We start from the raw sequence: 16708 nt of genomic DNA on the forward strand, positions 1-16708 counted from the left end.
GTCAAAAGAATAGTGAAGACATGATACAACTGTTGTTCTCCCAGTTATTCCTCTAGAGCCTCGCTGATGTCGCCCCAGGCTAACATACTGCACAGTCCATTATTAGCTCATCGCTGATTTACTAATTATTAGTGCACCTTTCTAGTCATTTGGAATTTTTGTTCTAGAGAAACAGCATCTCCATGTTAAATATCCCGCTTTATTACATAATTAGTCACAACTTTTAAAGTCAGCTTTAAGGAGTCCTTTAATGTCACTATTGGCCTCATAAATCCAGATTCCTTTATATGATGAGGTACTTGCCTAACAGTTTATAATCGGTGGACTGCCCCTTTAATAAAATTACGTTTGATTTTAAAACAAATGAGATATGATCAGTCATAGTCGCAGTTCTGTCCTCTGGATGAAATGACCCTCAGCTAACTTGAACTTTCTTCCGGACTCCGAGCTGAACCGCTTTCTTTGTCCTGGTTGACAGAGAGTCCGTGGTTTGCAAACGAGAGTCATGAGACCCAGTCAGTTCAACTCAACTTTATTTATATGGCTCATTTCATACAGACGCGCAGCTCAGCTCGAGGCGCGACACGTAGCAGGATTAAACAACAAAATGTTAAAAGCTTTAATACGACCCGATAAACACAACAAGGGATAAAACGCAAATGTGAAAACCAGTGGTTTCTCCAAATTAAAAGCCGGATGAAAAAGATTTAAAAATCCTTTTAAAAATACAGATCGAGCTTGTTTGATCTCGATATCCAGAGGCATGAAAACAGAGGGTCAGCACCAGGGAAGTGTTGCACACAGCAGCTGCAAGCTCAGCGAGGAGGACGCAGCCTCCCTAGTCTGGCGGATGGATCCAATGAAAGCTCAGCGGGACACTTCCCGTGCCTCTTGGTGCTCAGGAAGAGGGAGTTAACTGCAACTGTCGTGTGCAACTGAAGCCCCTGGTACTACATTACATGGATCTTCTGTGGTGATCCATTGCTTATATCGCAACTGCATGCATTTTTAACTTGTCTTTGTGGTATATATTTTTTTTTTCCTCCAGGCCTGTAAAGGAAGAACAAAACGTTCCTGCAGCAGTGTGGTACCCATTAGATAGGGTGACGCTTTTGCATTTAGCATCCTTTTTTTTTTTTTTTTGTTCCTGTAACCGAACACACATGACGCGTTCTCGCCGGCAGCGAAGCGTAATTTGGCACACTTTACGCTTCATCCGCTCCGTCGCCTGCGTATTTGCGCATCATCGCCCAGCGGAGCAAAGGGAACTCGATCGTTTTTCAAGCTACACTGCAAAAAAAAAAAACAAAACAAAACAAAACAAACACACACAAAAGAAACATCCACACCGATTAATGATTTGTCCATTGACATTTGTTCTGCTTTTCCAGGAAGTAGGCCGATCCCACTTCCAGGGCAAATTTTAAACCCCTCTTGCTTTGGTGCAAAGTTTGGATCGTGAAACTCACTTTAAATAACCGGGGGTGGTCATTTCTTGCAGCGTTAGCAGTTACACCCACGTCACTGTGTTAGACAACTCCCCCTTTTTTCCCCCCTCCCTGTTGGACCACCATCCACAGTTTAGGAACGACTGGATAAAGACTTCTTTGGATCAGCGGCTCAATCATGATGACCGGATTTCGGCTGAACTTGTCGCCGCTGAAGGAGCCTCTGGGCTTCGTCAAACTGGTGGAGTGGGTAAGTTAGATGCCTGTGTGTGTGTGTGTGTGTGTGTGTGACTGTGAGAGTTTGTGTGTCATACCCAGAGGACAGGGAGGTTCAGTCCTTTTTCTTGGTCCCTGGATTTTTCTTCTCTTTCCCGGGCCTTGAGAAAAAATCACTGAAGTAAAGTGTTTCAGGAGGAATTCACTCAAAGTGGAGAAGAATTTCTAAAGCAGGCATAACTCAGTCACACGTTCGTGGAAAGCATATACCAGCTTCATCCTTGCTTCCAGAGTTTTTACGCAATCTGAAACTGGAAGGTGTGAATAAAAATGTATGAAGAATCAAAAAATAATTACCCCCAATAATGTGCCCATCAAGACAATATTTTCATTCTCACACGCTTTGAATTGAGGTCAGAGATTGAAGGTGAGGATAAACTCTGCTTGACAAAGAAAAGTGAGTTCAGTTCTGTGCAGTTGAATTTGCTGGTTGCTCGGCCTGCCCTTCCGAGGACACGGTTAGAGATTAATGCATCTCTCAGCAATAATTGACTTCTGAGTAACTGTGCAGACGATTGAAGACATTTTGGCTGCTCCTGGACTCATATTCACCCTCACGCTCTCCGTTTGTGTGTCAGGGGAGAGCATGCAACAGTTGCTTATGAAAAGTCCAGTAATCAGTTTTGCTCTACATAACTGGGTCAGAGGAATCCAGTGTGGGTAATGCAGCCCAGCTAGGTTCTCTCGGTTGCTCTGTTTTCTCATTACACACACACACACACACACTTACAGAGCTATAGAGCAGCAGTAACACCCAGTCATCTGACTCAGGACAAGGCTGTGTGTGTGTGTGAGTGTGTTTGTGTGTGTGTTTCACTGTGTTGGCCTTATATAACCCTTATTTAACACAGCATATTTTCTTATTCACAAGCGGCCTGAATGATAAATCGTGTGCACAAATTCACTCATTTAACGCTGGGGGCTTCCTATGTGCTGATTCAAGGGTCCTCACCCACCCGCACAATAATACTAATGGCTACATTAAACACCATTAACCGGGTCCAGCAGTTTGAGTCATCAGCATAATGAGGCTGATACCAAGCAATAGCTGAACAAACACCACTTTACTCCTCACAAAATGTCCCTGTTGAAAAAGAAAATTAATGTAGAAAAAGAACTGCAGAACACAAGTTTTTATTATAGGCACTGCATTATCCAAATGATTATTGCCAAATCTATAAGATTTGATGTCGCCATATTTGATTTGTAATTATGCCAATAACACAGAAAGAAACTTTAAAATATGTATTTCCAGGTTTGCATGAGCACATTTGTTCATCGCCACGTTTCACGCTGAAATGCTTAGTCGGTCACTCATTTAGCTGATCATCAGAAAAATAATCAGCAGCTATTTTGATAATCAAATAATCGCCGATGTTATTTTTTTTCAAGCAAAATGACCAAACATGTTTATTGTGCCAAGAGGCGTGCGTGGTCCGTGGCTCTTTAACTCACTGGGTGTACGGAAACAGCAGACAAATAAATGAATATATGGTTCTGACAAATGGTTTATCGGCACCACCGCTGATAAAGTTCAACAATCCTGCCTATGTTCCAGCATTTTGCCCATCCAACATCTTAAATGTGCGTGAGTGTTCATGAAAAAGTAGTTTTCTTGGTACATAACTGAGTTGGCCTAAACACTCATACCTCCGTAGATATTATCTGCCATACAGTAGTAAACAGGAAGGAGGGTTTGGAGCTAACAAATGCTACAAGGCTGCCCCATTCACTCACCATGTTGAATAATGATGATAAAGCTGTTTCTCTCTTTTTTTTGGACTTGTGACAACATCATGTTCATTTGCCAAGACAGAGAGGAGAGCCAGATTTGCAAAACTTGTGAAGGAAACCCCGTGGCAATGTGGGCACATGCTCCACTGGCTTTGGGGTTTTTTTTTTTTTGGTGAGATTGACCTGGACTCAGTGACCTCTGTGTAGGAAGTGGAGGGTGGCTGCTGATTATTCTGTTTCTAAAAAGATGTTTCAGAGTAATGAGGATATTTGTCTTTTTGTAAAGTCAAATTACACTTCCTTCCCACCAGATGCAATCTTTCAGTTTAGTAATAGGTTCACTCCTCGTTGTTTGCATCTCATATCTCTAACATCGCTTCTGATTGTATATTGTGAGTGTTTGGTATGTGTGCAAATTGAGGATTATGAGGAGGGACTGCTTTTAATTTCATTTGGCAGTCTCGGGAATGTTCATAGATTGGTGCACAGTGGTTTTTCGGATGTCTGAGATGCCTAAGATAAAGGCCTAAGCTCTGGCAAGGTGCTGCCGTGTGTCTGTGGAAGTTGCTATGTTTGGAGAATGTGCTGCCACCAGCAGCCTTAATTAAGATTGATCCTGGAAACTTGGACAAACACTCAGCTGTCCGACAGTGTTTGTGTAGTCTAGTATTTATACTACTGAAATATGTGAGACTAAACAAAATGATCAAAATGTCGATGTGCGTGTGCGGGCCACGCTGGCTGTTACAGTTGTCCAGGCTGCGGCTCCGTGACCTCATAGTGGGAGAGTGACAAGAGTCTGTGAAATGGGAGTGTGAGAGAAGTAGGTTAGTGCAGTGTGTAGCCAGAAAAACAGGAAGTGGCAGCCAGTGACATCTGGAGAAACATCTGGAGAGAGAGGCCTCGAGGTGTGTGTGTGTGTGTGTGTTTGTGTGAGCGTGGGTGTGTGTGCACACGTGGGTCTTGTGGAGTGACGCCAAAGGCTAAAAGTTGAGCTGGCTCTGTCATAAGCACTTTTGATGGAGGTGGGTATGTGTGATGCGTTTGTGCTGACGAAACAGAATCGAAGAGGTCAGCTTTCTTTTTGCATTTTTATTCTCGAGAATACAAAGAGAATGAGGTCATCTGAACCTTAAAGGCGCTATAATCAATATTTTTGTATTAATAATTGACGCAATTAAACCGCTTTTTGTTTTCATTTTGAGGTAATATGAGGTGAGAGTTGTGTTTACAGTTTATTGCACTGTCCACATGTGGCCAAAAAAAATCAATGAACGCAGGTTGTCTCCGGGAAACAGACGCATCCTCCCCAACTAGAAGTCATACAGCTGTCGAAAAGATCCTGTTGTTGTGTAAAGCAAGATAGTTGTTCTGTGTTGAGCTCTATTGTTGAATCTGGATCCGAAAGTGTTGCACAGTTAAGATGTGCGATAATGGGCAGGGAAATGAAGCAACGCGTGTCGAAAATGATACGATCCACTGAACTATATGATCCTTGTTTCTCATACTGCAGCCTGAGAGTTAAGCTGAGTAGCAGCCAGCCTGACTAAAAGAATTTAGTATGTGTTGGCTTTAAGGAGAGTATTAGCGTCACATGGTCCGCATGCTGAATCAGATGCTTTTCTGCCCCTGCAAGAAAGAATTCAAGAGACGAATGGCAGAGTTAGCGTCGCCAGATCGCCATCCAAGTCACACTTTTTACAAGATAGCAGTCCAGAGAACAATTACCCGATCATCTTTTCAGATTATGGAAGTTAAAAGTATTATTTTGTTGCTGGCAGAATTATATTGTTGGTTAAAGAAATATACTTGATTTCTTTACATCCGTGCTTCACAATTAATAATAAGTTATGAGTGGTTCTGACTTTCATTTTCCAATCAGTGTCATTCAGGGAGAGTGTTTCTGTATTGTAGGTTTATTAGAAAAGAATATATTGAACATTGTTCCCATTGTTCTCCAGTATCTTTAGTTTCAGATGCTTTTCCCATAAGCTGAGCGAGGTTTTCTCGCATCTCTCAACCACTTCCCTCATCTCTCACTCTCTCGTGTCTGTCCAAACAGCTCACGGCCATATTTGCTTTCGGAAGCTGCGGTGGATTCTCAGGGAGGAATATCCTATCTCTCTTCTGCGGGGATGGCAGGAATGAGACTCTCCAAGCCAACTTTCACTACCCATTTAGGTGAGAAGCTCAGCACATTTTTTTTTTTTTGTGTGTGATTTGAGTTGTTTTCTGCAGTGTGATCTCTTAAGTGCTCAGTTAGCGAAGACACTGAAAACACAACAGTAAATAATCATTTTAACCTTCCATCTTATGTTGCGGCCAGGTTGAGCCAAGTCCCACTCATCAAGGAAAACACCACTGTTTGTAACCACTCTGTCACAACGACACACATGGTGGGAGACTCAGCCTCGTCAGCTGAGTTCTTTGTGGGTATTGCTATCGTCTGCTTCCTGTACAGCATGGTGGCCCTGTTGGTGTATTTAGGCTACATGCACATCTACAAGGACTCGGACTTTGGACCCATTTTCGTGAGTATTAAACTTACCCTTTGTTTTTCCAGTAGACAAGCTTCAATCAAGTTTCTCCTATTGGAAACTTTTCAGGTTGCGATTTGTGGGTTACTGAAAATGAAAGACTTGCAGCTTCTGTCTGAAGAGCTGATATGTCTGTCCCTGTTTCCAGGACTTTGTGGTCACAGCGATCCTGGTCTTCCTGTGGCTGGTGTGTTCATCAGCCTGGGCGAAGGGCCTGCAAAATGTGAAGGATGCCACAGGCACGGAAGGCCTCAGCACCACGCTGGCGCTCTGCGGTGGCAGAAACATCACCTGTGAGGTTACGGAGTTTGCCAACATGCGGACCCTCAACATCTCTGTGGTGAGAGGAAATACACAGCACCTCTCTAAGATGCCTTTAAGATTTTAGTTTACACTTGCGCCGACCACTTTCAAAAGTAAAGGGGAACTCCACAGATTTTGCACATCAAAGTCTGTTTACTAGGGCTGTCAGTGTTAATGCGTTAATCACAGTGAGATTAAGGACCGAGCATAACGCCAAAGATTCTTTATTTTAGTCCATCACTGGTGCTGTTACCAAAGATTCTAGAGCGCTACGTTCTAGATTCTTTGGCTGCTACTATTTTGACCCTTTGACGCACCCTTACTTGTTAAAAATAATCGAATTTTAATCATGTGATAAAACACGTGATTAATCGCGATTAACTATTGAAATTCAGCGATTAATCGCAATTAAGAAAAAATTAATCCTTTGACAGCCCTACTGTTTACATATGGCTGCTTATGTGACTCCGTCTGAATGATGAATTAAATAATTTGTATTTAGTGTCAACACTTCCCAAGCTCCTTGCTTGACTCCGACCTGTGAATCCAAATATTTGGCCAGTAGAAAGGCTATTTCTTTTTAAAATTAAGAATCAGTGATTCTGGCTTTGGCCCATCCCTCCATTTTATGTAATACTACACCAACAGGCAGGCAGCAGCACAAACATCAAGCAGCCCAACTCATGCAGCCTGACAGTCATGTGACACTGAGCAGTAGCACTTTCATTTTCATTTCACTTTTCATTTTCACACTGTTGGTGTGCTCTCCTCAACATTTTCTCTGTCACAAGTCCAAAGCAAATTTGTTGAACACAAATGTGACCAGTCTTTAAACTGGCTTTGAATGTGTAGTTTGTGTTTTTTTTTCTTCTTCTTTTCAAATTAACATGATATTATAACCAGTCCTCCCTTAGTAAAAGTGTTCTCTAGTAATATTAAACTATAGTGTTTCTGTCTTTCTTCCAGGTGTTTGGCTACCTCAACATGTTTGTGTGGGCAGGCAACGCTTGGTTTGTGTACAAGGAGACTCGCTGGCACTCTCAGAAATTCTCTTCACCGTCTGGACATGGAAGGCAGCAGGTCCCTGCACCCATCTAACATGCAGCGTATGCACAGAAATACATAGAGTCAGAGTCACATACAAATACGCATAGACACTATAATTGACACGCACACCCAGATATGAATGCACGCACATGTGTGTACAAATGTGTGCGTAGACATAAATACACTTACATGCACAAAAAAAACAAATGTTGTGTGAATCTAATGAAGACAGACAAAATGATTGGATGTTATCAGTATAGCTGTGTAGGTAGTGCACAAAGCTGAACTGGTATTTTGTAACCCAAAATGACTAGATGTCAAATAATTCCTTGCACAGTCATAGCATACTAGACCTGAGAATACTTATGAAGGAAATGCTAATTTCCCCAGAAATACCCCTCTGGGCTCGAAATAACCCTGCAGCAGTAGGACTACTGCAGAGAAGAAGGTATCGCTCAAATGGTTTAAAGGTGCTATGTGTAAGTATTTGAAACATAAAAAAAATAACTAAAATTATGAACAGAACTTGAAAAAATAACAGTTTTGATGTTATGTCAAAGACTTCCGTGTATTGTGTTGTGTAGACTGGTAGGTAAACAGTTGTTAAGGCTAATGTTGGCTATGTAGCGATAGCAGGTCCTTACATATAGCACCTTTAATGTCTTCACATGTGCCTTTATTTTTTACCGCATACTATAGCAACTCTAATGCAATAAGTATTTCAAATCATTTTAAATGTGTCCTCTAACTATTCCGAGATGGTTTCTTATGCTTTAGCAAGCGATACACGCACAGACAACGACCGAATGTCACGAGCTTTATAGCAGCCTTGTGCCTTGTGTTTATGGAGAGAGGTTTTCTTACTTCTCTGTTTTTATTTTAGAATAGTGGTTTATGGTTTATTTTTTGCTTAGTTACATCCTGATGAATGTAAGGTACTTTGAACTCATCTCGTCGTCTGTGACATGAAACCGAGCACATGGAGCCAGATCTACAGTTTCAACACCTGCCGCAATAAGGACGATGAGATCAAGGTTTTCAGGGCAACATATAGGCTAATGCTATTAACTAGGAGGCGTAATATCATAATCCTCTATATCATGTCACCATTCCATAAACTTTGCATTCACTGACAAATATTACATCAATTTTACATAGGCTGTGAAATTTAGTCATTCATTTGCCTCAGCGTTAAATTTTATTTTTTGCACATATTGTATATTTTTGATACAAGCACTTGTGTATCCAGAGAGTGACAGACTCAAATATTCATTTTTTCATTCCTGCATTGGATCTCTCACATTGAGTCCATTTGCTCCGTAGTGGTGGTTATCAGGCATGGAGATATCGACATAAAACTAAAGCAGGATTAGCCATTAACTTGTGTAGAGATGTCCTCTCTTATACATTGCTACGGTGAATCCATAAAAGCTTTTATTATTCACAGTTGTTCTTCTGTAAGGTGAATCTATGCACGCGAGCAGACAAGTTACATTTTTAAGCCTGGCCTCCAACCCAAATATCAGGGGTGTAGTTTGCACATTCAGTGTATGATTTTCTTATCACAAAATGCACAGTTCACTCTTGTGGTGCTTAATATGCTTTTCTCGTGTCCTTCAAAGCACTGCGAGAGTGTAAAACCGTAAAGAATACTTGATTGAGAGTTGGCAACGTAATTAGTTCAGGAAACCGTTGGTGTGTGAGTGCACCCGAAAGTCTGAAATCTTTCAATTCCTCTGAGGGCTTTGATTTATTTAGCGTCTACCAAAGTACCAGATAAAGGATCAGTCCCTGTGTGGTTCTTTAAACTTTTCTTTTATTATCATGTTGAATGTAGTAGTAACTTCTTTTTAATTCTAATTTTAATCCGTCTTTTTTTTTTTTTTTTTGCATCACTATTAAATAGAAACGATATTGCCAAAGCAACATTTTCTTTTTCCCTGTTTAAGGTTATTTCATATCTTTGTGTGACGTTAAATCAATAATCTTCTTGTTGTGCCAACCAGTCCATCTTATTTTTATTTTTTGTTATTCTAGTTTTTTTTTTTTAATTCTTCACGAGACACTAAACAGTGAGCTGGTGTTGTGTTTTTTAAACTGTGTGACTTTTTTGTTTCATTTTTCATTTTGAGTGTATGTAGATGGTTAATTTGAGTAGTTGTTGATTTTGTTTTTCCTTTTTCAACTTTTGCCTTTACAGTAAAAATATGCCATATGTTGGAGGGTGTTGATAGTTCATTTAAATCTGCTGAAAGACGAACTTAAATGAAACAACAACTGTGTGTGGTGTACTGGTTATGCCACTGCACTCTTGTGATCAGCATCCAACACTCTATAGCTTTGTCAATGATTCCTATGCATTTAACCTGCCAAACTGTCTTATTGAAGAGTCATACACTCTGTGACAACTTTCAACATGCCTTTGTTTTTTTCAATAAAAATGAACGATTTTTTCATGAATCTCTTTGGTGAACATCTTATGCATATACATGTTTGTGATCTGTAAGTGTGTATGTATGTGTGTGTGTCATTCTAAAGCATATACATATATTGGGATGTGCTGTAAATGTTTATTCTAGTAAGATTCTGGCATACCCTCATGTCAAAACAATTTCATAAAAGCTCTGTTCAGCTTCAGTTTCACTCCACTTATTCATCACCTTTGTCATGTCTGGACTCATTTAGGTGGGTAAGAAAAAAAGCATTTGAAGACATGGAAGCACCTGTGACCCAAAACCGTTATTATGACCCTTGAAGAGACGAAAAAAAAAACCAAAAACCCGTGTTTCCTGGTTTGCTCTACGACCTCAGTGATCACGGTGTGGGAAACAAACACAACATGTGGTCCTGTTATCATTTGTGTGTGTGTGTGTGAGAGAGAGAGAAAGAGAAAGAAAAGGGAGGAGAGATGATACGACTGATAGAGATGCGCGCTGGTGTCTGTATGAAAAAGACAGGAAGGACCACTTTCAACAAAAGATTATCATATAAAGTGTGTGTGTGTGTGTGGATTTGACCTGATTTGACACGTCAGTATAAACTAATAAAGCCTGTTAAATCTGGTCATTTCCTCGTCCTCCCTTTCTCCACCCTTCTTGTGATTTAGCGAAAAAAGACGAGTTCGTGTGGCATCATGTGATCAGTGGTGTGTGTGCACCAGACTCTTTAGTTGTGTTCATGTTTCAAAATGCCAGACAGTGATGGATTTCCCACACAAGTGTGACATTTGTGTGTGTGTGTGTGAGAGAGAGATAGCATTTAATCCCATTTAACGCTTCATCAGTTTATTGGTGTCAACATTATGATTATGACAATATTGTGAGGATTTTATTGTATTTTATTGTATTGTGCCCTGACTTGTGGTCATCAGATTTGAGTGACCAGCTTGTTCAGTGTTGTCATAATTGGAGAAATATTATGATCCTCTTGACACTTGGCATAAAGCTTCTTCAGGCATGCGTTAGCCTGGGGTTTAACATTCTGTTAAAAACAGAAGACAGATTCTGTTTTCAGCCACAAGAGGTCAGTGTAGTGCCATGGGGTGGACCTACACGGCCACAAGGAGAGGCCAGATCTTAATGGTCAAGTTTCTTTCAATCAAAGAGACTGACCATTATAATTCAGGTGGGTTTAATCATTTAGTTTCTCTATTTGCCATTCCTTTAGGTAATAAACTTATAATGTGGTTACTTTAAAAGAAATGATAGAATTAAATGCAAACCATTAAAATCAATTCTGCTGTGTGGAAACCCTGATAATCTAATGTAGCTGCACCTGCACAAGGCTGCGACATAACTCAGGGTTTTTTCGGTCCTCAGTGAAGCCAAATAATCACAATAAACGTTTTGTTATGCACAAAATAAAGAAGATGGTAATCCTGAAGCTGTAACCTCCCAACATAATCTGAGCCACCAATGCCATAATATTAGATAGATAGTAAAGGGGTTTCATTTTAATTCATAGTTCTGACCTCCACTTTCATAAGCGGGGGGGGGGGGGGGTACTTTGCAACTTCATGGGAAGCCCTGAGAGTACCCTGATTTATTGTAATGAAGAAGAGAGAGGATTTAAATCCAGCGCTGGTATGATTCTGGGTTAAAACAAGAGACTAAAGCTGAATGTTTCCAGCCTCAACCTGCTGCAGGATGAAGGAGCACAGCAGTGTGGAGGTCTCTAACATCTTCCCTCCAGCCGGGTTTGATTCATTTATTACATTTATAAAAGGGCTCAGTTGACATTTAACAATCTTGTTATTGCATAGGCCCCTTGGGTGTTAAATAGGCACTGTGTCATTGTACTAAGGCCACAAATACTAATTTTGTAAGCCTGTCCTGTATTCTCCAACCTCTGATAGAGTTCCATGAGATCCAGGCTTTATTTTATGTAAATACATCTCCATATGCTGTAGGATTTAGGCTACTGTAATTAATAGTAGATTAATCTAATTGAAAAAGCGGTTTTGAAAAGACTTTATAACAGTCTTTTTTAACAGAATTCAAATGACAGGATATAAAAGCCTGCTTATACACGTCCTGTTGTTATAGAAGGCTGACCAATGCCCCAGTCAATATTCAATAAATGACATTGCTACAGTAGCCTACATAACATTGTTTTCTTTCGTTAGATCAGAGACGATATATAAATAATATGCAACATCTAACGTGTTCTAACGTAACATAATATGGCTTTGGGCCGTGGCAACAAGCTGAACTTTTGCACTCCTGTAAAGCTCCCTTGAAAGCCTCGCCTCCCCTGGCCCAGCCTCGCTCAACCCCGCGACTGATGCCGAACCCAGCCGAAACCGGCCGAACGCGACGTCAGCGTATGTCGTTCTTTCGTTTTTCGCCTGCTGCGTGCGAAGGAGAGCGAGAGAGCGAGAGAGAGAGAGAGAGAGAGAGAGAGAGAGGGAGGAAAAAACGGCTCTCAGCAAAGCAACAAGAAGGAAGAGCAATGGCGACACTGGATCGCCAAACACCAAGTCCGGATACCTTCCTTTGCGAGCCTTGGTCTTCCTTCGTCAGTGCGGCTAAATTACGTTTTGTTGACAGTAAGTTCGCACGTCGGTAACGTTGTTGTTTCTGCGGGCAAACTGTCGGGAAGTGCGGGGTCCAACTGTCTGTGATTGAGTTGAGTAAGCTCCTCCACCATGCAGGGTCTGTCAAAGCGCAGCAAAGTAACTGTCAGAAATATTCCCACCAAATGCAGCTTTGTGAGGCTGCCTCCACGGCCGTGCACAGGCGGGTGGGCTAGGCGAGCCGCCACCGTGCGGGGTCTGTGCCGCTGGCGCCTCCGGTAGTAACACCCCGAACTGTCCAGCTGTAAGTTTGTTAGCTTTGACAGCTCCGCTTGATTTAGGAAGCCAGCTCGGTCGCTAGCAAGCTAATGCTAACCAGATAGCCAGCCTCCGGACCAGCATGGCTCCACGCATGGCCCCGAAGTTTGTTGTGAATGCTCCTTGGTGTTTTTAAGTGGCTCTTCTCGTCTCGTTCAGACCCAGACTCGTCCTTGGATAACGGCGGCGAAGAGCTTTACTGCCTCGGTGGAGCCGGGAAGCTCGGCGGAGAAGGTGAGGGAGTTACACTGCGAGATATTCAATCAGGCGCAAGGTGATGGTTTGTTATTGTTTTGGTGCACATGCTCTGCAGCATTACGGAAGCAGCAATTTCTAAACCACTTCTCACAGACATTACAATCGCTGCGTACATTAATGCTTTTTTTTTTTTTTTTTTTTTTTTAATGCATACTTTAGTTGAGATATAAACATGTGCTTTTGAAGGGGGGGGGGGGGGGGGGGGGGGGGGGGGGGGGCAACAGAACTTGCATTGAGTGTGTCTGCATTTCAAATCTTTATTACACTATACGTCCCATACCCCAGGGTTGAAATTAATGATTATTTCTGCCATTAGCTGATTCATCTCTTATCCAAAGATTACTGTAAAAAATGCCCATAAATCATAATAATAATAATTCGTGGGAGGCCAAAGAAATGTATTCAGGTTGCCTGCTTTATTAGGACAAATGTCACCAAGCAAAATTCGGTTTGCTGTCCTGCGTGGAAAAAAAAAAACAAGCATCAAATGTTTGGCATTTTACTTGAAAAATTGCTAGAATTGATTATTTTAATAGTTGCTAGTTCATCTCTGGTCAGGGCTGTTTTTGGTCTTCCAACATCAAACACCCAGACAGAAATATCTTAAATATAAAAAATACAAAAAAAAAAAAGCAAAGATGGAGCAAGTGTCAGGGGATGTATTAGGCACATAAATAAGATAAAGATAAATAAGAGGAATTCAGCGGTTGTAGTGGTTGAAGAAGCATCTCGATGCCTCTTTAGTTGTCTGGTGGTTAAAAAGAAAGCTTTTCTATCACACAGCCAGGCTTTTAGCTGCCGGGTTCGTAAAAACCTAGCACTGGCTAAGTGTCATTGTGAAAAGAAAATCCATTTTTCGACACTGCTCCATCATACTTTCAAGTAAAAACTATTTCCCAGGGGGGATCTGAGGTGTCAGTATTATAATTTTTAGTTAAGTGGTACATTGTCAGCTTCAGCCAACTAGAAGTGCTATTTCAGAGCCTGTTAAGAAATGAACTTTACTCACGTATCCAGCTGGTGTACAGCTAAAAATATGTCTTATTTGTTCTGTTAGCTGAGTTGCACTTGGGGCTCGTGTTCAAGAATACTGTATGTATTACGTGTAAGTGTATGTGGAGGGGATTGTGGGATGCCCCTAAGCAGTGAGTGGGTATCTCCACCCCCCCTAAGCTGCCCAGGGAAAGAGCCAGAGGAGTTCCTCCACACCTCAGTGCGTATAAATACCCACAGGAGCACGCGCTTGCACACTAACACGCTTGAGTCATCTCTGAAAGTTTGAGCATGCTGCAGCCCTCGTAGGAACACACTGACACACTCGCACAGAGCCAGGGAAACTCTTCTCACTCTCACTGGTCAAATACCGACCTCACCCATGCCCCCCCCCCCCACACACACCCACACTCACACTCACTCACTCACTCACTCACATGCCTCATCTTCCTCTGTCAGAGCCAGACTAAAGCGGTGTTTCCAGAATTGCTGATCTGCTGGCAACATGACACTAAGGCCTGCTAAAACTGATATGCGCACACACACACACACACACACACACACATATACACACTTAGACACCTACGAGCCTAATAAACACACAGGGAAACACGTCTTAAATGCTTCATTTGGAAACGTGTACCAAGCAGAAAGCAGTATGATTCATTGAAGATTCATTTACTACATGTTTCACTCACTTTACACCTCAGTGCACACACATATTTGTAGCTGGTGGGGCCTGGTTGGCAGTAATTGATGTGTGTCGAAGGCCATGATTAGTATCCATGTCTCTTTCTCACTCTCATATACTTACACACAGTGGAGATGATGACAACCAACAGCAACGTAGCCTGACTTGACTGGCAGCCACTGTCATCATCCCACTAGAAACAGACAGTGCTGCTATTTGTATGTTTATTACTCCGTTTAGAAAGCATGGGAATCCGTGGAAACCTCCTAATATGTTAGCAGTTCTTCAGGATTCAGTTAATATTGGTATGTTTTTGAGTGTGTCATTAAAAACAGTCAATAGAGATGACAGTATGGAGGCTGAGACTCCAGTGTGACGACGACGTCTCTGAGAAATGTGCTTGGAGGATAAATGCACTGAACTGCAGGATGCATCAGACACAAGGGAACCTGCCACATTGTGCAAGCTTTGGCACAATCCTGCTGACAGTACACGTGCTCTTTCCTCTGACGGGGGTTTGAAAAATCTCTTGTTATCTAGCAGACTACTCAGAATTAGTCATTTAATAACTGGAGTGCTGTTGTCTGCATTTAAATAGTTTGGGCTAAAATTAGCCTGTCAAGCCTGGAATATAGTCAAACAAAGTGATATTTGCAGTTTTTTTTCATTTTATGTGATGGTAAACTGAATATCTACTTCTTTTGTATCATGGGTTGTACAAAGAGAATGAGTTGAAGATGCTGCCTCGGACTCAAGGGCGTCATGAATGTGAAAAATTTAGATTTTTGCCATTTACAACAAAGACCAAGAAGTAATGGCTACAAAAAAATACTCTGCAAATTAATCAATGCTAAAAATAATCTAATAGTGCCCTAAAAACCTTGCTGTATTGTCAGAATGGAAGCATAGTTTGAGATAAGGATAAAGAAGTAATTGTACAATAAATGTTAATTTGTTTGTTTTAGATGTTAGATTATAGTCGTAGTTCCACAGTCTGTGATCTGTCTGTGAAACCATTCTCGGTGCTTGTTTTATAAATGGCGCCATGTAATAGTTTCCTTGGAAGGAGTTCAATTTTAAGCCTGGCTTTTATATTAAGCCAAAATCACTACCTGATGGTCAGAGGAATCTGACCGTGAAAATATTTTACAAGGGAAAACCTTTGATAAGCTGAAACTTTATAGAGCAGTGAGTATTTGTTCCTAGCAGGCAGTAATTTTGGAAGAGTAGTTTTAAGGTTAAATGTTTTCCTCATCATAACATGGCACATTTGTTCAATTTCTCCTTGTGACACACTGTCTTTACAGCTTCATCAATACTGTGAACAGATAAACATACAAAATATTTTCTGTTTTCTGGCCTCTCACTGAAGGCCTGAATGTCTTTAAAGGGCCTGGGACTGTCTTTACACAGGATCCTAGAACCATTTAAATTCTAAAAGTTGAAGCCAGATTTCTATCTGGGACTTTTTTGTAACAAAGGAGAGACTTGTTGAGTTTGTAGCCTGGGTTCTGCAACATTAGCTGCCAGCCAGTCGCTGCTGTTGTAAGCTTGTTTACTTTCACAGACATTTTGCTGCAGTTCCAATAATTATCTGCTGTGTCTGTTCAAAAACACAACTTCAGTTGGAGCTGTTGCCCGTGCCCTACCCTGGAGCTGTACTTGAGTAGCACGATGATTATTGAAAGGTGATACCTGGCTCCGAGATCTCCCCTAAGCTGATTGATTGTAGGTCATTTGCTCAGTCAATTTGTTACAGTTGTATTATTACTTTGGTGTTAGTCAAACCCTTTGTTTACCTGCAAGTTTCTTTAAGCCTTTTTCCAAACATTAATTCACCAATGGGAAGTTGAGTTACTTGTTCTAAATGTAATCAGTGTCCAATGATAGATTGTTTTAGGGGCTCCAAACATGCGTATTCACCAGCGAGTGATTGTTTTTGTAGTTCATTTTCTGGCCTGTCAGTCATTTGGCAGACTCTGGCAGTTGGCTTGAGACGAGCACACACACACACAGACACACACACACACACAAATTTGGGCTGCAGAAATAGGCTACGCACTTCGTTTGCATTTGGCTTGGCAGATGC

General features: G+C 41.4%; 2 protein-coding genes across 3 annotated transcripts in view; both read left to right on the top strand.

Moving 5' to 3' along the window:
- Positions 1-797: 797 nt before the first annotated feature.
- sypl1 (synaptophysin-like 1) lies at positions 798-9805 on the top strand. 2 transcript variants are annotated; one of them, XR_011694237.1, is made up of 6 exons: positions 798-1698; positions 5521-5639; positions 5785-5989; positions 6144-6335; positions 7265-7937; positions 7973-9805. XR_011694237.1 is itself a non-coding variant. In XM_071502913.1 (5 exons), exons 1-5 carry the CDS (start codon positions 1627-1629, stop codon positions 7394-7396), a joined length of 720 nt encoding a protein of 239 aa, XP_071359014.1. In that variant the 5' UTR covers positions 798-1626; the 3' UTR covers positions 7397-9805. The 2 variants fall into 2 exon arrangements, 1 of the variants encoding a protein (XP_071359014.1); XM_071502913.1 differs by having other exon boundaries at positions 7265-9805.
- Positions 9806-11543: 1738 nt separating this feature from the next.
- atxn7l1 (ataxin 7-like 1) overlaps positions 11544-16708 on the top strand; it is a 29013-nt gene continuing 23848 nt past the window's right edge. The window contains exons 1-2 of the mRNA XM_071502907.1: positions 11544-12392; positions 12837-12911. Coding sequence (XP_071359008.1) covers positions 12128-12392; positions 12837-12911 — 340 coding nt within the window. The 5' untranslated portion in view covers positions 11544-12127. The remainder of the gene's footprint in view (positions 12393-12836; positions 12912-16708) is intronic.

Source organism: Trachinotus anak, unplaced genomic scaffold (assembly GCF_046630095.1).
Source record: "Trachinotus anak isolate AG129_WGS33_773 ecotype Australia unplaced genomic scaffold, CSIRO_AGI_Tana_v1 ptg000018l, whole genome shotgun sequence".
Taxonomy (NCBI): domain Eukaryota; kingdom Metazoa; phylum Chordata; class Actinopteri; order Carangiformes; family Carangidae; genus Trachinotus; species Trachinotus anak.

What these genes read in the sequence shown, in the direction of transcription:
- sypl1 (XM_071502913.1), top strand. Translation starts at nt 1,627, where the DNA reads ATGATGACCGGATTTCGGCTGAACTTGTCGCCGCTGAAGGAGCCTCTG. An exon ending in CGGACTTTGGACCCATTTTC is followed by an intron (nt 5,990 to 6,143) that starts GTGAGTATTAAA and finishes CCCTGTTTCCAG; the next exon opens with GACTTTGTGGTCACAGCGAT. An exon ending in GGACCCTCAACATCTCTGTG is followed by an intron (nt 6,336 to 7,264) that starts GTGAGAGGAAAT and finishes TCTTTCTTCCAG; the next exon opens with GTGTTTGGCTACCTCAACAT.